Source organism: Hirundo rustica, chromosome 8 (assembly GCF_015227805.2).
Source record: "Hirundo rustica isolate bHirRus1 chromosome 8, bHirRus1.pri.v3, whole genome shotgun sequence".
In the NCBI taxonomy this organism is placed as follows: domain Eukaryota; kingdom Metazoa; phylum Chordata; class Aves; order Passeriformes; family Hirundinidae; genus Hirundo; species Hirundo rustica.
Window position 1 is genome coordinate 33,354,998 of NC_053457.1, and position 20,260 is coordinate 33,375,257.

General features: G+C 44.7%; 1 protein-coding gene across 1 annotated transcript in view; it reads right to left on the minus strand.

Annotated features, from left to right (window-relative positions):
- The window catches only part of C8H10orf90 (chromosome 8 C10orf90 homolog), a 62,093-nt gene that overhangs the window by 12,228 nt on the left and 29,605 nt on the right, over window positions 1–20,260 (minus strand). Inside the window, exons 3-5 of the mRNA XM_040071366.2 lie at window positions 19,242–19,336; window positions 15,743–16,811; window positions 1,718–1,990 (exon numbers count right to left, since the gene is read on the minus strand). Coding sequence (XP_039927300.2) covers window positions 1,718–1,990; window positions 15,743–16,811; window positions 19,242–19,336 — 1,437 coding nt within the window. The remainder of the gene's footprint in view (window positions 1–1,717; window positions 1,991–15,742; window positions 16,812–19,241; window positions 19,337–20,260) is intronic.

Sequence of the window (20,260 nt, forward strand, 5' to 3'; positions counted from 1 at the left end):
AGACCTCACATGGAAGGAAATCACAATTAAAACTCTCGGACACTCAGCTCTCTTTGCTGGTGCCTCCCAAAATCTGTGCCATGGAAAGCCAGGGATATCTCGCTGTGACCTGCAGTTGGAGTTCATTCCAATTTATTGCAGAAAATACCAAATTGTTACGGGCTTTAACCAAAAATAATTTCCCTTTCAGCACACTGAGTCTTTCATCAGCACCATTTTTTGGGTTTTTTTTCCTTTGTTTTTAATCCAGTTTGCTTTCTGCCATTCCTACAGACCGTTAGCCAGTGGAAAGACTCCATAAAAAAAAATTAATCCACAAAAGGTTATTGTGCATTATAGGGCATTATTATGAAAGCTGTCAATTCACATTGAAGAAAAGAGATTATTTTCCACTCTTATAATTAAGTTTTAATGCTCACTGTCTGATACTCCCCACACAAATTAGGACCAAAAGAGGCTGTGGGCTCAAAAATCAGATTCTCATTCAGAGGACAGAACAAACCCAAAATAACAAAGGAACTTCGGAAGGGCTCCATATGAACCGTTTGAAAAGTCACACTGGAGAGCTCCTTCCCTGCCAAATAATTTGATTTCTAGAACTAAATATCTGGGAATAAAGCCCGTTACTGTTTTATTTCAATTTTTGGTTACAATAAACTTAAAATATTTTCCTCTTTATGACATATTGTACATATTATATTGTACTTAAAAAACATATTAAAAAGATCTGTGTTGGGTACATTTGCCTTACAAAAGTCTGAGCTGTATTTCCTCCCTAACACGGTTCTCACCAACGTTTTGGAATAAACCTTGAAACCTGTGAACATGAAATTAAATTCCTCCCTAAGCCAGGTTTACAGAGGTGTGGATTAAGCTGGGCTTTGCCAGGTCTCAGTGGATGCTTCACTTTTGTAAAACAAAGTCGCTTCCAGTTAGAGGAATGCCACGATCTAACTTCAGGCACTGAAAACAACATTTAGGCTTCTAAATGTGCAACATTCAGTGGCTTTATACTCAATGGTGACAAATTTTGCCTACCTGCCTGCAAAAAATTCTCTTAAGAAAAAACAGCTGTAAGAAAAAAAAGCTTCTATGACCATGACAACATTTTTAAGGAATAAGTTTCTCACAAACATATTGATGCTACACCCAAATTGTTGTCAGATGTCTTCTGCAAAAATACCTGGTGCGTGAATACAGCTGCCAGTGTCATCTGCATTTTAGCTGTGAGAATACATGTTGGAAGTAAGACATCCCAGACACTGCTGAACCCAAAGAAATTATGTTTTACACGCTGAAATCTTGTGGATAATTCTAGTTCAGGCTGTTGTGTCAAAAAAAAAAAAAAAAAAAAAAAAAAGTTGAAGGAGTGAAAGAAAGGTATCAGAGCACGGCTGTAAAAATAACCTCACTGCTGGTATAACCTGCTTAGGCTGGGGCTGCTTGACTTTGCAATTTTAATGCTTCTTCAAGATTTTCTCAGGAATCTAAGCCTATCTTGGTCATTTTAATCTTGTTTTCTATTAACCATAGCAATGTATACAGTCAGATCAGCTGATTGATCTCTCACCAGATGACTCACGCTCAGCACTTAAAGCTGGACAAAAATGGCCTGACTTTCCATTATTTCACTTTTTTTTTTTTTTTTCTTTGAGACTGATCTCATCTTATTATTGAAACCATATTCCTGACATCCACAGTAGGATTTGTACCTTACTTTTTAGGAGCTGCTTTTGCCCGTGAACATTTTCTTCCCCGAGGATTCTCGATGACGCCTTTATGTTGCATACACTGCTGGAGACGGACATTTTTGGTTTCAGGACACCCTGTGCTTGGATCTCTTTGGCTTTGGAGGTATCTTTGGAGGGATCTGCCCTGTTGGATGGGCCATCAGTAGCAGCAGCAGTGGTTTCTCTGGAGGCTTCATCTGGAAGGGAGCCAGGGGCTGTCGTGCTGCTCCTCTTCCTGCTTCCCAACAGCATTGGTGTTCCTGTGAAAAACAGAAAAACAATCCCAGATCCTGTAAAAATGGTTTTGTTTGGTTTTTTTTTTTTTTTTTTTTTTTTTTTTTTTTTGGGCCCTCTAATCCACATAATTGTTATTGGCGTGGCAGGATCCTGAAGTTGTAGGGGCTGAGCAATGCTCTTCTCATCAAAAACTTTCATGGCAAAGCATTGTACAAGTTGGACCTTTTGGGTCCGGGTGGTTCCTGCTGGGACTTTGCACAGAGCCAGAAGGGGGCACTGGAAATGTTGGGGATGGGAGATGTTTCTGAGGCAACCACTCCACTGGAGAAGGGTTAAAACACTGATCCCAAAACTTGTTAGGCCTTGGTTTTCCTCACAGCCACCACTGAATTCATAACAATTATTTTGATGAGGTTTAAACAATTTCAAATCCCAGAATCCTGGAACACTTCCAATTGAAATGTGTCTTAAATCCCACCCAGTGCCAACCCCTGCCATGGCAGGGACACCTCCCACTGTCCCAGGCTGCTCCAGCCCCAGTGTCCAATCTGGCCTTGGGCACTGCCAGGGATCCAGGGGCAGCCACAGCTGCTCTGGGCACCCTCTGCCAGGGCCTCAGCACCCTCAGGGAGCAATTCCTGCCCAAAATGCCATCCATCCCTGTGCTTTGGCAGTGGAAACCATTCCTCCTTGTCACTCCAGGCCCTTGTAAAGATTCCTTCATCTTTCTTCTTGTCTTTTTTAAAAGCAGATTTAACACAATTCTCTCTCTGCTGACTCTTTCCCGTGTCTTGGTTGAGGACAGAGTAAAGATTAGAAATCTTTTTCTCCTTTGAGCCAGTTCATGACAGAGGGTGCGATGGCACGGCAGGGATTTAAAGAATTTGTGGATGTGGCACTTGGACACTTGTGGACATGGGTTAGTGAGGGGCTTGGCAGTGCTGGGCTGATGGTTGGACTCGATGATCGTGAAAGGTTTTTCCAACCTAAATGATTCTGTGTTTCTATGATTTTGTGTTCGACCCTTCCTTAACTCAAAGTCACTCACTAAAATCAGATCCTGCCGTGTGGGAACTTCTCAATTCACTTTCCCAATCCTTAGTCCACTCACAACAGATAAGAAATATTCTTTTCCACACAATGATAATCTCCTATGCATTTTAGTGACCTGACTGGCTCGTGTCTCTTTTTGGCTATCCAGTATTTCTGAGGAAATCAGAGGCATTGAGATACAGCATTTACTGTTTTTCCCTCTCCCTGTGGATCAGAGCTTGGAGCACGGAACCACAGAATTGTTTGGGTTGGCAAAGCCCTCTGAGATCATCGACTCCAACCATAACATCTTGAGCTCCTTTCTGTAACTGCTCATACAGTGAGAAGGAGTCAGCTCCTCAGGGGATCCTCTAGTGAGGGATCCCTGAAGATCAGCACAAACAGAAAAAAAAAAAAAAACCAAACCTCATTTTTAATTAAATTCATTGAGATGAACCCCATCCAAAGCAATTTCACAGCCTTACAGAAAATCTGGTCAAAGCAAGGAGCACAGAGAGTTCCCAAACTCTGGGGTACCATCCAAGCTTTCCTGCTCTCTGACACAACTTCTTTTTCTCTGTGCTTTTCGTACATTGCAAATATTTCCCTTATCTTTTGTCACAACCAGGCTTTTTTTCTCAGATGGAAGTAGTTTTGATGCTCTCAAGAAACTGGACAGACTCAATTCTGTGCATCCCCTCAGAACCCATGCAAATCCAGGGACCTCATTCCCTGACCAGTCCCATTCCTGCAGTCACACAAAAATGTCTTATGGCACAGAGAGAGGGGGGAAAACACCGGGACAGATTAACGGGGTCATGGACTCAAAGGGTGGCTGTGGGAGGAGGCAGGAACAAGCAGTGGGGTAGGAGAAGATGAAGAAAGCAGCAGGTAACTGCAAAGCAGCAGGGGAGGAAGTCCTTTCACTCAGGCAGCCAAGAAATCAGATGGATAGAGGGGGAAAAAAGGAGGGGAGCTAAGCCACAGGAAGGACCTGAATGGAAAACAGATTATCTCATTAAATCACCTTTTAAATTAAACTAGTCTACTGGCCAGCAGCAAACAGAGAGGAGAAGAAAGAGGAAAGAGTTTCTGCTCATCCATGGCAGCATCACAGCGGGAGATAATTTGCCTTTATATCAAGAAATGGTCTGTGCAGCAAATGTGTGTTGTGAGGCCAAACAGCTTCACTGTCAAACTGCTCAAGCCAGTGCTGTGTCCCCAGCAGGGACCTTTTTGCTGCTGCTGGGCTCCCCAAACTCAGCAGGGATCATCAGGGGGCTCAAAACGGGCTGTAAGGGAGAAGGGTGGAGCCGGGAGTGAGGGAAGGAGAAGGCTCCAAGTCACATCTCTCCTCTCTCACTCAGAATATTGATCTGAGCACAAGAAAGAAGAGCTGCCTGGAGTATTCACACTCCATTTCCTCCTAACTACCAGACCAGCTCTCCATGGATATTGGCTTCCAAGTGTAAGTACAGCAACCTTCAAGAATGGACAATTAAGCTCCGGGAAATTTCTTACACGTTGTGCAAACGGAGAAAACCTTCCCTTGTCTCTGCACCACTTCCCTGCTAAAAGGAACGGCACCAGTGGGATTCTCCCAAGGTCTGGGGGATCCCTGTGAAGATGTGGATTGGGAGAGAAGGAAAAGAAATGCATGAACAGAACTAAGAATGGGGCCTAAAGTTAGAAAAAGGGGATGGATGCTTCCTAGCATTTTATGATAAAAGGTTGCCTTGAGAAGGAATTAAAAAAACACACAACTCCTGAGGAAGTTCAGGAATAAAATCAAAACACCCTTCCTGCATGAGGAGTGTCTTCCTCGTGGATCTGGTTCTAATATTCTAACTAAATCTTAATCCTTATTAGATTCACAGTATGGTGGGGATTTTTTTCTGTGGTAGTTAATTAAAGGCAATAAAAAAGGTGCGTCTTGTTCTTGTCTAACACTGGAGGCAATCAGAATAATAACAGAGTCAATTTGCTGAATTCTTTCTTCCAGCTCCCTCTTGAATTAACCTTTCCCTTCCAAAGGTGCACCCAGGTGCAGCCAATCCCCGGGAAAACAGAGCAAAGCAAAGCAGACAGGGGCTCCAAAGATCAACTCCCTCATCCTCGAAGCTGCTCTCAGTTACTTCAACGAACACAGATGCAAATGATATTTAGGAACAATAAAAAAAAATAAAATAAAAGAACGAGGCAAAGGTACTTAAAGGTAAGATCACAGCGTTTCACTCTGTACACCCTGGACCCGTTTTTAATATTCTGTGTGGGGAATTAGGGCTGTTACTCTCATTTAGACTATCTGGAATCGTAGATCTAAATCCCTCCACCAACCCAGCTTGAAATATATATGCCCCAAAGAGAATAGCCAGAATTGCAACTGGATGACCAGAAATAAATGTTTTTTCTATCATCCTGGCTGAGGAAAGCTTTAAAACTAATGAACAAAGACATGCAAGTGTAATGCTTTGAGAGATATGGGAGAGCAAAACTCAAAGAAACAGAAAGCAGAACAAATCCATTAATAAAATTCAGCCAGTATAGATTGTAGTTGTAGAAGTTCAGCTGCCTATAGAAGCAATTTTAAGGAACAAAATCATAATTACATCTGGAGAAGAGTAATTTTTGCCCCGTGCAAGAAAGATGACAACAGCTCCATTTTGAAATAATGACTTAGTGAAAGCCATACGATATTGGAGGAGTTAAAAATACTCTGTAAAGCCAAGGGTAGGTTTTCAAAAGCTCCTTTTTAAAAAACAATAAAAGAATCCTTGATCTTGGAGTAAAATAAGTATATTGTTTTACTGTAAAGTATCTTTTTACATTTTCCTCTCTTTCCCTTCAGGGGGTTTTGCTAACGGGAAGTGACCCTGCATTACAGCAGGTTAAACTTGCCTTTCCTTGAGACACACACAATCCAGCAAACATCCCCTGTTCCATTGTTACTGCTTTTTTTTTTTTTTTTTTTTTTTTTTTTTTTTTTTTTTTTTTTTTTTTCCCCCCATTTCACTTTACAGCAGGATAATTCAGCTTTTCATCCTTGCATATAACACTCTCCCCAGTGTTCCAGAGTGGATTTTTGATGATTTGTGACAAACTGCTTCTTTGAAACTGGCCAAAGTTCATTTTAGCAGAGGCAGGGCTGCAAACCTCTCGTGCTGACTTGGTGGCCAGGGAGGGGACACTCAGAGCTGATTCCCTGTGCGTCCCTAATGAGATCAGACATCAGCACTGGAGGCAGCTTTACATTACAGACCACCTGCTAGGGGGTTTGTTTTAATTTAATAAAAGCCCCACATCCTGAGCTGCTGAGCTCTCCCGGACCTCCGTGCTGGGGGCTGATGCTGCCAATCCCCCAAGCAGAGAGGAGCAGGAATTAACATTCCTTAAATGTAAGGAACTTCTGCCTCCTTCAAGATTTAGACCCAGCTGTAGAGACCCACACGTGCCTCAAGCAGCCATCCATAATCCCAAGCAAGGCTCCAGCCTCCGCCTGACAAAGACTGATAGCTCAGCCCTTATCATGAATCAGGGGTTGGCACAGCTAAGCCACGCAATCTTAGATATGAGCAAACAGAGCACATCATCTCAACAGCCTGGTAACCCAGAGAAATGGAAACATTGAGAGCCATGACAGCGTTATTAGTTATGCCAGGGTTTGTCAAGGGATGCAAGATAGGACGGAGGATTTATTTTTCAGACGGCTGCTGAGGAAAAGGCATCGCTTGTAATCGGTCAACGAGCTGCAGTCAGCCAGGGGTGCCACGGAATTCACACAAAACTCCTGCTGACCAGCAATGAGGCTTTTGTCCCAGACTGCCTCCTGATGCTTCTCAAATGACTCATTTGCAAGAGGCAGCATCAGCTGCTGCTCGGCATTAACATCCATGGAAACTACCTGAACTGCTGGCAGCGTAGCTCTGCCCACGCTCCCTGTTCAAAATGTGATGTTTGACAAGGTCTTGATTCACCCTTCAATAAAAACCTGGGGCTTGGCCCTGTCCTCAGCTCCGTTCCCAGAAGTGCCAGCATCCAAAGTCAACCTAGCTTTGCTGGCTTGAAGAGAGAGGCTGGGCCAGCCCATTCCTCCCAGTGAATGTGTCATTGCACCGGTATTATTGCTTCTTCAAACAGCCCTGCCTGGTGGGGTAAAGCTTAATTATCTCAGCTATATCAACAACACCTCAAGCTAAGAGTCTAGATTAAAAAATTATCTCTAACAAAAAGGCTTCTCTTTTCCCTAGCTACCTCTTTTGGTTTTTTTTATTTTTTTTTAAACCATGTTGACAGCTGCCGCCGCATTTCTCAAAAGGAAGAGGCTTTCTTTTGGCAAAAGCTAATATTTGACTGTAGAAAGTTGTAATCATTTAAAACAGAAAGTGTACCTAAGAGCTGTTAGGCTTCAAACCTATAATCAGTCCTAAGTAGGAAAAGCTTCTTAATGTCAAGAAACAGCTTGTTTACAGAAGGCTTTGGGCAAAATTAGTGCAGTGGCTTCAGAGCAAACAATTCCAAACCCAGCTAATCACCAGCCCTTAACAATCGGCCTCTCCGTGCTGAAGACCAATTTATTTTCTCAAAGCACTTTGCAAGTAGTTAATTGACCTTCTCCCTTGGTGTTAAACAAGGGAACAACACTGATTCCAGGGAGGGAATGGGGACCCACGTGCTGCACCCAGCCTGGCTGCCATGGAGAGCTTTGGTGGAAGAAGGGTTTGCAGTGGCTGCACCAGCAAAATCCTGCCATTTAACAGCCTCCAGTTGTGCCAGGGCAGGTTCAGGCTGGGCAGCAGGAAAAATTTCTTTGCTGACAGAGCGGTTAACCCCAGAAACAGGCTTCCCAGGCGGAGGCAGCATCCCTGGAAGTGTTCCAAAAAGTAGTAGATGTGGCACTTGGTGAGAGGGTTTAGTTGACGTGGTGGTGTTGGACTTGGTGACCTTGGAGGACTTTTTCCAACCTTGATGATCCTGTGATTCTGTGAGAAGGAAACGTTCCTGCCTGGCACCTGCAGGACATCGCCTTGCACTCGGAATCATGAGAGGGCATAATTGCAGCAGAATATGTTAGTGGGCAGCTAATAACCCACCCAAACAATTTGAGGTGACTGCGTGCTCCACTGAGCTCCCAGTACCCAGCTGCTCGACTACAATGTTTGTAAATTTTACTAACATTTTCCCCTTTTCCCTCCTATGAGCCGTGAGAGGATGAAAGGAAAGAATATTTACTGCTGTACTTTTGAGACATTCCCTGTAACAGCCACGGACCCAAAACCTCCGAGTCAGAAATCCATGTTTGCATTTCCAGGATGTCATGCCAGAAGATATCAGATGCTGTTGTGGTGATTCAAGGAGTAATCTGATGCAGTGTGACTTGAAAAAAAAAAAAAAAAGATTTAGAGCATTAAAATGGTGATTTGCAGGGTAAGAAAGGCATGGACCACTTGGAATTCTCATCATGTCCGAGGCACCTAGTTCAGCTCTTTCTGATAATTTACCGCAGCCAGGCTCAGCCAAGTATTCATTTCACAGACTGCACAAGAGTCGTTCCTAGTTTAAACCAAGTGTGAATTAGGGGAAAATGAGGCTCTTTACTCCAGTGGCATAACGCAGTCACTGAATCCACAGAGCCCATCTCCTTTAATCATTATTTTAATCATTCTGGTATTCCGGCGCTGCAGCTTGCCCGGAGTGCTAACGAGTGACTTGTACCCTCCAGTCTCTCACTTCAAATTGTCTCACATTCTTACCAACTCTGACAGCTCAAGATAGAAATGTCACAGAATCACAGAATGGTGGAGGTTGGAAAAGACCATTAGATCACAGAATCCTAAATGGAAAAGAGTGGAAGACTCAAAACCTCAGTTTTCATATGCTGAACTTTAACTTGGATCTTCAGACAACAAGAACGTATTTGGGAAAACCTAACTTATGAGTTTCACTCATAAAAATGTGTTCTGTATCATCATTAACAGGGCAGACATCCCTCTGTCTTCTAGAGAAACAGTGGACTTTCTACCCAACAGCTCCATTGCTCTGTCCCATAACAGAAAACTGAGCCTTTAATCCTCAAAAGGCATTTCCTGAAGGAAACTTCAACTCCAGTCAAATTATTTTATGATCATGCCCTTAAACACACAAACCCAAACAAAAACATCCACGAGAAAACCCCAAAGAAACAAGCAAACCCCAAGAAAATCCAACCATCTCTGGCTGCTCGTTACCTTAAACCACTGAGAAATTGATAAAGAACAAGTGGTTCCACAGGAGAATCATCTCAGCCAGTGTCACTGTGACATCACAGCATTGTCACTGAAAACCAGCTTTGGCCCACAGAGCCCTGAGCATCACCCTTCTCCCCTGCTGTCATCATTGGTAACAATCTCCAGGAGCAGCCTTGCCTCCATATGGCAGGACAGAAGGTCACCACATCTGTCTTCTGATTTAATAAATAAAGAGTTTAAAGGAGTGGAATATCAAAGAATACCCCCTCCTGCTGAGCCCTTCCTTCTCCTACACCCTTTGTCCCACCAGATGATGGGGAAGGCAGCAGGCCTTTGAGACAGAGAGCAAAGCTGAAGACCTGGTGCTCCAAAAAATGCAAAAGGGCCCTCCAGAAAAGAAGAGGCTTCCCCTTGCTTCAACAAATGAATTTAAAAGCTCCAAGATACAGAGAGGCAACTGCTCTGGCCCTTCACAGAGGTTGGGGTCTGTCTCAAAGGCTGGCAGCATCTTCCAGAGTCATCTGTAGCAGGATTGTCAGTTCCTCACTCGAGTTTTCAACACCTGAAATGATTGAATCCTCATTTTCTGGGGATGCAGCACATGAAGGTCACACCTCAGTGTAACACAGACCCAATGACACAGAATGTCTAGACTAAGGAAAACTGACAGCCTCCTCCATTTTAAATTTATCCCAGATGAAGTGAAACATCAAAGGAGCTCCTTTTAATGGGCTTTTTGGCATGTGGTCCTTTGTTCTTAACAAGTCAGCACCAGCTGCTGTGTCCATAATGCCAAGTCAGTAACGTCCCCAGCTAGGTTCCTGGCTGGTGTAAATCAGTGTCACTCCTCTGCAGGCAGAGATTTCAGTTGGTTGACATCAGCTGAAGATTTGGCTCCTTGTGCTTAGCAGGTGCAAGCTAAAGCAAAATCTCCTGTGCCATATTTCATATTTCTCCTGTCTTCACCACCGTTTCTGCTGCACACATTTGCAGGGTGGAGAGTTAATTAGCATCAGCTGGAGCTGCTCAAGTTTCTATACAATAAATTCCATATTGTCAGGAACTGTTTTCCTCTAATTATATCCTGTTCATGTATGTGTGTGTGTATATATATTTATATATTTGTATTTACACACATACAAATCTTGCACTCTGGCTTATTGCACAGTGACTTTCCCATAAACAGAAGATGAGGTGAGAACACCAGATAGGCCACATTCCTTCATCATAGCATTTCAAATACTATTTAATTAATGAAAATAAATATTACTTACAGCCTTCAGATTTCCTAATTAGCCTGTTCTGATTACTAGGGTGATATATCAGTTTAAAGGTTTTCTCGATACATAAATGTCTCAAATACCTGGAGCTCTTCAGCGTGTATTTAAAACAAAAATATATTTTTGCTTTGCAGGTAGCAGCTTATCGAAGTCCCACAGCACCAGCTGTTCTGATTGTACTCCAGTACGAGTAGGAAGATGCATACATGCATCAAAAAATTAAAATATATCTTAAAACAAATTAAAGTCTAGTTATTTACCCCTTAAAAACACGCTGTTGACTTCAGCGCTTGTTAAGAAATACGTTCAAGAAGGAAACAGAAGTCTGTAATCATCTGGGGCCATTCAACACGCAAAGCCCAGATCCCCTCTCAGTTTTCCCCACTCTCTGCCTTGGGTTGTTAATTAAGCAAATTATGCTTTCAAGCCACCCGCCAGGCTCTTTGGGAAAAGGTAGGAGCAGCTCCATTACCGGGTCTATGCTGTGTCTCGTTCACTGCTGTGGCCGTGTCCTTCCCCTCCCAAGCACTGCACCCCTGAACTCTGAAAAAGGAACGTTGGGAATGCTGCCCTGGACACCCCCGGGCCAGGGCAGCTCCCAGGGGCTCAGGCCCTGCTGTCCATCACAGCCACCCCGTTGTGTGTCACCCACCTCCCGCTGCTGACTGCGCACGGAACCACGGAACCCTTCAGGCTGGAAAACGCCTTGACGTTCCTCGGGCACAACCGTTCCTCCAGCACTGCCGAGGCCACCACCGACCGATGTCCCCAAGTGCCACACTCATGGATTTTGGATCCCTCTGGGGATGGGGACTCCAGCACTGCTCTGAGCAGCTGTGCCAGGCCTGGACAAATCTTTCCGTAAAGGAATTTTCCCCAGAACTCAATGTAAACCTCCCCTGGCCCAGGCTGAGGCCGTTCCCTCTCCTCCTGTCCCCGTTCCTGGGAGCACAGCCCGACCCCCCCGGCTGTCCCCTCCTGTCAGGGAGCTGTGCAGAGCCACAAGGGCCCCCTGAGCCTCCTTTTCTCCAGGCTCAGCCCTTTCCCAGCTCCCTCAGCCCCTCCTGGGGCTCCAGCCCCTTCCCTGGACATGCTCCAGCCCTCAACATCTCTGTTGTCCGAGACTGACCCCAGGAATCAAGGTCCCTCAGCAGCGCCAGCACAGGGATGGTCACTGCCCTGCTCCTATGGCCACACTGTGGCTGATGATTATCTGATAACCCTGATGTCCCTAATTTTGGGTGGCTTACGTGGGAATGTGATTCATGATTTTCCCTTTTGTCATCTCCCCCCACCCTGCACCTCAGCTCAGGACAGTGAGATCCACCCACCATCCAGACTGGATTCGCTCTCCACCTCAGCTGTTATTCCTTAATCTCTCTCCACGTCAGTTTCGGGTATGACAACAAAACACGAACAAAAGTGTAGAGGTGAGCAGGAAATATTTTGGTTTGGAAAATAGCTGAGATGTGTGAAGGCGCCCAGGCGTGAAGAGGTTCGCTGTTACCTAAGCTCAAACAGATAAATTTAGATGTTGGCATTTATAATCTTCCCTAGAAAAGTGATGATATTGTTTAATCAAGAGGTCAAAAAGAATTTAAAGTTGTCCCATTTTCTTCTTTTTTTCCTTTCTAATACTTCAGTCTAGAGCCCAGTAGGTAATAGATAGTGAAAGATGGATGGAGAACTAGATATTCATGGGGAATATATTCTTCAATGAAAGGTAGGCGAGAAATTAAGATTAAAAATGTTCCTGTCTTCAGCAGAAACAAGACTAATCTTTCCATTTCTAACTTACCTTGTATTTATGAGACATCAGCTGCGGACAGGAAAGGAAATTGCAGCATTGCCTGAAAAGCAGCGTTAGCAAGTTCTGACAGCTTGTTAAAAGCCGTGACCAAAGGCAGGGTGATGCACATCCATCACCCCTGACAGGGACCTCGTGGAGCCTGGCCTGGGCTGGCCCTTGGCCACATCTCTGAGGTGGGTGGCTCATGTGGCCCCCAGCAGGACCCTTCACACGTTCCTGCAGCTGCCCAAGGGATGGAAATGTTGGCCACTCACTAAGAATAAACACGGTTCTGTCCTACGGCTCTGTCCTCCCACGGTTCAAGTCTGACTTCATGTATAACATGGATTTTCCAGCACTTACAACCCAATTTCTTGCCAGATATGGAAATAAAGGCCCAAAGCAGTGGAGCCAACAGAAGATACAGTCCACAGTGGGGAAATATCATATTCCATCCTTGGGATGCTCTAGCATGAACCATGGCTTTGAACTCTGAGTCCCAGAGATTTGGATTTCCAAGTGTAATTCCCATCCACGAGCAGAGCCCAAGATTTACATTTCATTAATGATCCTAAAGCATCCTCTTCATATGTGGCACATGGTGGAAATGTTAAACTCTGGAGATTACCTGGCCCAGCCTCCTGCTGAAAGAAGGGCCTTAGATTAAGTAGGCCAGGTCCACGTAAAGCCAAGTCTTGAACAGCTGGATTTGGACATGAAATAATATGAGTAACACAGTAACTAGAGTCATCATTTCTGCAGTGAAGTCACACAAAAGATTAGGAAAAAGGCATTCCAAAGAGGCCATGATTCAACTGGGCCTATAGCAAACCCAGCCCCAGCACCTGTAAAGCAGAGAAGGATTTGGGTTCTCATTCCAACTCAGATCCTAATAAAGCAACCTATACATCCTGGAAACTGCATTTACACATTTCATACAGAGAAGTGTAGCCTTGAAAGTGATTTTTCTTTTTTTTTTTCCTTTTTTTTTTTTTTTTTTTTTTTCCCCAGCGTAGTGATGTTATTACCACTTGTATTTCTGCTGGCAGGAAGCTCTTGCCTACAGCTGCAAACCAATATAAACTCCAACTTTCTGGGTCATCAGAAATGTAATGGACAAAGTGCTCTCTGCAGTTACCTCATCCATAGGATAACTTTGTTAAAGCACAAACACTGTGGCAAAACTCGTTCACTGTCCCTTCTTTGCTGGTTCTCCCTGCGTTTTGAACAGTTCATTTCACAAACATTTCATTGCATAAACATGGAGCAGAGCAAAGCTTAATGGGAAGGGGGTTGAATTAGTAAACAGCAGAGGAAACAAAATATCCAAAATAACTGGGAATCTATAATGGGAAAAAAGTTCTCCTCCTAAAAGGTTGTCCAGTCCTGGAGGGATTTAAAAGCCCTTTGGATGTGGCACTTGGGGACATAAGTCAGTGGTGGCCTTGGCAGTGCTGGGGGCTGGTTTGACTGGATGATCTTAGAGGTCTTTTCAAACGTAAATTGTTCCATGATTGATAATCCCATACCAATACTTCTCCTCCTTACTTCACCCATTCCAGAAGTAAAAAAGACTCAGTTTTTCATGTGTCCCAGGTTAAAATCACACCATTCCGTCTCATTTTAAGGACCAGTGTGGATGTCCCGTGCATTTTACCAGTTTTCTCATGATTTGTCCCGTTTAATGTTTGATGGCTGTGCACGAGCTCATTACTTGGGTGATCCTGCTGGGAAAGGCTGTTGTTTTGGAGCATTATTCTGGTTGTTTATACAAATTTCACACAGGAAGGTTGTAGTAAGCTGATAAACACCTCTTTACGTGTTACAAAGGGTCTCAGCAAGAGAAATGTATGTCTTTACATTCCACATTATGGCCCACACAAAAGGTGGAAGCAGTTGAAAAGGTAACACTTCCCATGTTTATTTACACCTATAGTCTTGTGTACACAAATGGTGGAAGTCCTTTATCGCAAATCAGTATTTCTCAGCTCGTTACTTCACCAATTTCCTCCTTTCAGTAAAACTATGGAACCCAGGAGCAGCCTCCTAATTCACTTTCTAATTATTTCTAGTGAAAGTGGTTCTTCCATGCCACCATGTCATCACTAAGCCCAGGGAAGTTTTAAATCAGTTTTAAATCTGGTTTATCACTGAGAAGCCTTAGATGGTGTTGAACAAAGCCTTGAATACATAACACTCCCCATGGAGTGATATCCCCTGATATTTAAAATTAGGATGCATGCAGTTGAAATGTCTCATTTGCTGGTGCCATCCATTTATATTCCTATCCCAAACCCCTTAGCAGTGGTTGGCATCTTCCCTCTCCTTCTCCCCACTGATTCTTCCCCCCTCCAACACCACACAGCCTGGATTATGCTTAGGAAAACAGAGGAATGTTTTATCTCAGGCTCTGCCCCTGCAGGAACAATCCTGTTGATTTCAGGCACGGAAAAGGGAGAGCAGCAGAGACCACGAGGAGTTTGCACCTTGCCCAGCCCTGGAGGCAGCGTGAGGCTTCTCATCTCTCTGTTCCCTTCCACTTGCACACTGGGAGGGTGAGGCACAAAGGAACCTTAGGAAGCGGCTCATGGTCATGCACTGACCCTTAGATCAAAAAAGCCGTATAAGAACTGGGTAATTGCAATTAAATGTAGCCCAAGGCCGCAGGATACGGAGGGGGTAAGTTTAATCTTTGTGCTTTTGGTAAAAAACAGACTCCCCTCATTGACAATCTTCCTGTCCACCTTCCCTTCGTGGAAAGGCAATGAACTCAGCTGTGGTTATCCAAGTGTGCTGGAAAATCCCAGTGCAGCAGGAGCCGCACCACTCTGGGCAGGAAGCAATCCCCAGGGCCCCTCTCCCTCCCCCAGGAGCAATGCTGCAAAGAACATTTTATGTCTGTAAAATGCTTGGAAAGGTTGGAAACAAATGTGTTCAAGATTTGCAAACCTTTTACCTGGTTCCATTAGGTATAAAAGCCTGGGTTTATTACTGTAGCTTTCTAAATAAAAGGCTGAAAACAAGGTAATTGTTAATTGCAAGGAGCACAAAACCAAGCTCAGTGCAGTCATCTCCTTCTTAATTTCACACCTTGAAATTCAGCCTTTATTCAAAGATAAGCCTAATTATTTTCAGGGGATAAGCACTTGCAGGTTGCTGGGAAAATAATAATAATAAAAAAATCCCTGTTATAAATGGTTAAAAAAAAAGAGGTTTAATGCAGAACACACAGGGGGATTTTTCTGTCTCAACTGATGAGCACCACGCATCACTAGCATGGCAAATATTCATGGCAGTGCTGGAGCTGGAAACCTCTGGGTTGTGCTCTAACTCCCTGAGCCTCCACAGAAGCAAGGATTGCTGTTATCTGCTCCCACAGAACCCCTGTGGTGGGGCTGCTCCAGCCTGAACCTCTGCTCCACCAGCTTGAGGTTTATGGGAATGACTTACCTGCCTCACTGCTTGAATTGGGAATTTGGATAGAAAACACAGCGTGGTGTCTGCCAGGCTGCTCATCCTCTTCCTTTGCTGCTGCTGCCTTGAGAGGTCCTCTGGGAATATCCACAAATGCTGGAAGTCCCGAGGCAAAGACGCTTTGCAAAGGGTATTTACTACCCAAACGTCCTTCCTTTGTTCTTTCCTTCTTGATTACCTTATTTCCCGTGAAGTCTGCGCTCAGGTGTGCTCTGAGCGGAGCCCCGTTTGCTCCTGGGAGCTCCCTTGGAGCTCTCTCCTCCATGGGCTCTCCATTAGCTATGCCATCTACTCCATCTGCTGTTAATCCGGACAAACTGCACTTGAGGCTCAAGGACAACGTGGATCTGTACATTTTTTGGCATTTCACTCGAGGCTGGTCAATGCGCACGTTGAGCGACTTGTCTAGATAATAGATGGTGTTGGGACACGGCTGGGACACCTGGAGGTGGACACAGGAGATGAACGAGGGCGGCATTTTCTGCCTCCCGTCACTGCTTTGAAGAGCCACGCCATCCTCCTTGATTCCGGGGTCAAACAGCTGCTTTTGGGGCCCTTCACCTAATATGGAGCAAGACTTGGAAAGCTTTAAAGGAGGTTGGTTTGCGTGGGCTGGGGGAGGCCAGCGCTTGAGGACAGCAGGGACTCTGCTGGACGTGGGGGACGCGGCGTTGGGCTCCTGGCCAGCCCCAGGGGCACGTGCGATGTCTGCAGAGACCACAGGAACGCGCCTGGCTGTGACAGTGATGGAGGCAAAGCCTCTCTGCTGGCTTGGACACTGGTTTGGGCTGGGAGAGTCCGATGGTGACATGGCGTTGTCTTCTAAGGACGCCTGAATCGCTAATCGGCTGGGAAGCACCAAAAATGTTCTGCCAACGACGGCTGACCCGTGGTTAGGACACGACGGCTTCGTGTGACGAGCTCTGGGCTGGGGGATGAGGGCCTGCATAGGCAGAGAGGGCTGGTTTCCTCTGGAATTATCTTCATCAATCTGTGCAACGATTTCTGGTGAAATCAATGGTGTGTTTTGGGGAGGCGGAGATTCCTGCAAATGAAAGGATTCCCAGTTATCGCCATGCTCCATTATCCTGTGTGCAACTCATCCGCCATCTATCACAGCAGACAGTTTTGTTCAGGAGCTCTTGTTAACTTTCTGTTCATAATAACTTTTTTGTCATTTAAAAATGCACCCTCTTGAAATCAGCTCTGAGTTGTCTGGGAGGCTTCAATGGAAACTTTATCACTCTGGTGAAGGAAAAAAATATTAAAATTTAAAACCTGTATTCCACAGTATTGTTTTGAGCATTTAACTCATCACCATGGATTGGTGGGTGTTTAAAAATGGACATGGTAAAGACTGTTGCCCAGTTTCAGACTATAAACTCCTCTTTCATGATGATCTGCTGCAATTTCCAACACATTTAAGTACATTATGGATCACTGGCCTGTGACATCACATGCAGCAGAGGACATGTGGGCACCAGGGGCATGACAGCTTTACAACTCACCAGTTAAAGGCATGAAAAACTCCCCCAAAAGTGATACACTTACTCACAAGGGCTCTGGGCACTATTTTAATTAATTAGTTCCCTCTTCCTTATGATTCCTTGGTGACACCTGCCAACGATGTACAAACACATACGGACAAGATTGATTGACAGTGGCCCAGAGAGTGACAGTGGCCCAGATTCATTTTTCCATCCGTGACAGGAAACATCCATCATGGTAGACCACACCTTAATTCCCTCCAGGTGGCAAAGGAGGTGCTTTTATGCTCCAGCTCTTTGAGAAAGAGTAAACCTGAGTTTAAAGCCTCCTGCTATTATTATGTACCCCGCCGGGCACATAAGTCCCATGCAATAAAGCATCTGGCCTAATCTCATTTCTGCTGTAAATTGGCTGATTAGATTGCTCCTGCCCTGTGTTCCCAGATCTCTTGATCCTAACAGAAAAAAAAAAAAAAAACCCCAAAAAAAAAAAAAAAAAACCCCACAAAACACAAACAACCACAAAAAAAAAAACCAAAAAACCAAAACAAAACAAAAAACAAAACACACAAAAAAAACCCCAAAACAAAACAACAACAACAACAAAAAAAACCCAACCCAACCCAAACTCAACACTGAATTGGCATGCAGAATCTGAGGATTCGTTTCCTAAAGAAAGCCCACGGTGTGTTTAGGTGCCATCGGCTCCTGCTTGTTGGGAATTCACTCCAGTCCTGGCTGAGTGTCTCTATCAGCTGATAATCAATGCCAGGGCTCAACAAGGGCTTCACAGAACATGAAATTGTTCTCCCTCCAGGAGGACTGTGAGGGTGACAGCGCCATGACCTCCCTGGTACCACGGTCACCCTTCTCTGCGCCCAGGTGACACCGCAGCCAAGCCCATGGCGACATGATCCTAAAGGACCCTTCCAGCTCAAACCATTCCATGATTCTGAGCTCCTATGAAACCACCCCTGTGTTCCTCCTCCATGCAGGAAAACTTCACCTGAAACAGTTCCTTTGTATCCCTTGGGAAGGAGCCTCTTGGGAACCCAAATGGGCAGAGGCAGATCAAGAGTTTATTAACGAGGTGAAATGCCAGATAAATTTTATCAACTCTTTAAACCAGCTGCCTGTGGTTTGGACAATTCAATAATTTCACAGCCTCGGGGAAAGCATTTTCTCCCTCCTCTGTTTCTTTCATGGTTTGTAACAACATTTACCTCATATTTTCTTCACTTCATTTACTTCTACCTACAGGTTTAAGACCTTTGCATGCCTTCCAAAACTCTCAGCTTCCCCCAGATTTCTACAGGGCACCAAAGAAGAATGTTCCTTGAGAGACTTTATTTTGGATGCATCTCTCATGCTCCAGTAGCTAATTTGACATTTATTTCTTTTGTTGAGGGCTGCACAGATGGAGACATCCTGCAAGAGTCCAAAAGCACGTCAGAAGCGCTCCTGATTAGCTACAAACTCATGCACCAATGTTTTAAATAATTTACTTTGCCTTTTTTTTTCTGTTGAAAAGATGTATTATTTCCTCCACCCAATCTTTAGCAAAGAAATGGATCTTTAAGGTTTGCCCAGCTGATCCTGTGCTCTTTGGGAGCTTTCAAGCTTCACTGCATCTTGTGAAAAAGATCCACACACACACACAAAGTAATTGTGGTGAGCTGAAAACCTCAGGCTTTATCCTGAGGACATATCAGGCAGAGTGCACTGATATTTGGGATATTGCTTGATTTAGTCTCGTGAGGGGTTTCTTACAACTTCTTTTCCCCTACTAAACTTGCAGTTTTTCCCCCTCACCAAGAGCGTGCAGAATCACAACACTTAACCAACATTTTATTTGGCTTTTCTGCTGCCTAAGCTAAGCTTAGCTAAACAAAACCGAGTCCAAACATGCTGCTCAGCAATCAGTGATTGTTTTTTAAACCCTCCTGCATTCTGCTGACTGCTCCCCGAACAGAATTTATTTATTTTACCTTGGTAGGGCTCGTTTTTCCCCACACACCGCTCTCCTGCTGAAGGCCTGTGCATGTCCTCTGACCATCAGGGCCCCAGCACTTTTGTGTCACCCCTGGGGAAAAACACAGAGAAAGGAACATTACTGTCAGTGTTCTGGAGGAGATGAGTTAGAAGATGTGCTTTTAAATGGAGTGCAGCAGGAGGGAAAGAGTGCTGGAAATGATCTGATTGCCCTGGGATCTGTTTCTCCCCCTCAGCAGGAAACATCCCTGGGATCCTATCGCAAGGATTTGGACAGTCCCACGCTGTGTCCGGGGCTGATCCAAAGCTTCATTGTCTCTGCTTTTGATTTCCATGGCTTCGGGCACGGCCACGGAGGGAGTGGGGAAGCTGGGAAATGCGGATTTCAACAAGCACCCCTTTTGTGCTCTCTGCAGAACGGGGAGCACCGACAGCCCAGCAGCGAGCTGCATTTCACTGGCACGGGGTCACCTTCACGTTTGGAGAGCTGCAGTGATTCCAAACCACATCACAACATTCCCAGTTCCGTGATAACTGCTCCACCAGCACCTCAACCTCTGCTTTTGTCACGGGTTGTTTTCTGCGAGCACGGTTCTCTCCCTGCATCTTTTTGCATGGAGCTAATTCCCATTTAACGCAGTCTGGGCCATCGCACTGATGCATTACGTCTGCTGTCAGCTGCTTTGCCAGAAATTACGTTACTTTCTAGCTTGTATTAAGCGTCCAAAATTAATTTTCAGAAATTCTCCACTTGGACTGAAATCTCTTGACGTTCCTGGCTGTTGTTTTACAGCAACATGTCACATCACTGGTAAGACCTTTTGTATTATTTTTCTTCCACCCAGGCAGGCTGCCACAGGAGAAATTTTTTTTGCTAATCGGAATTTCAGTTTATGTGTTACATTATATTAACAAAGGAATATAAATCAGCTCCACTTTAGGAATTGTTTGTTAAACCATGCCCACCACAACAGAATTCATCTCCTTGGGCGAAGGGGAAGAGGGGGAAGATATC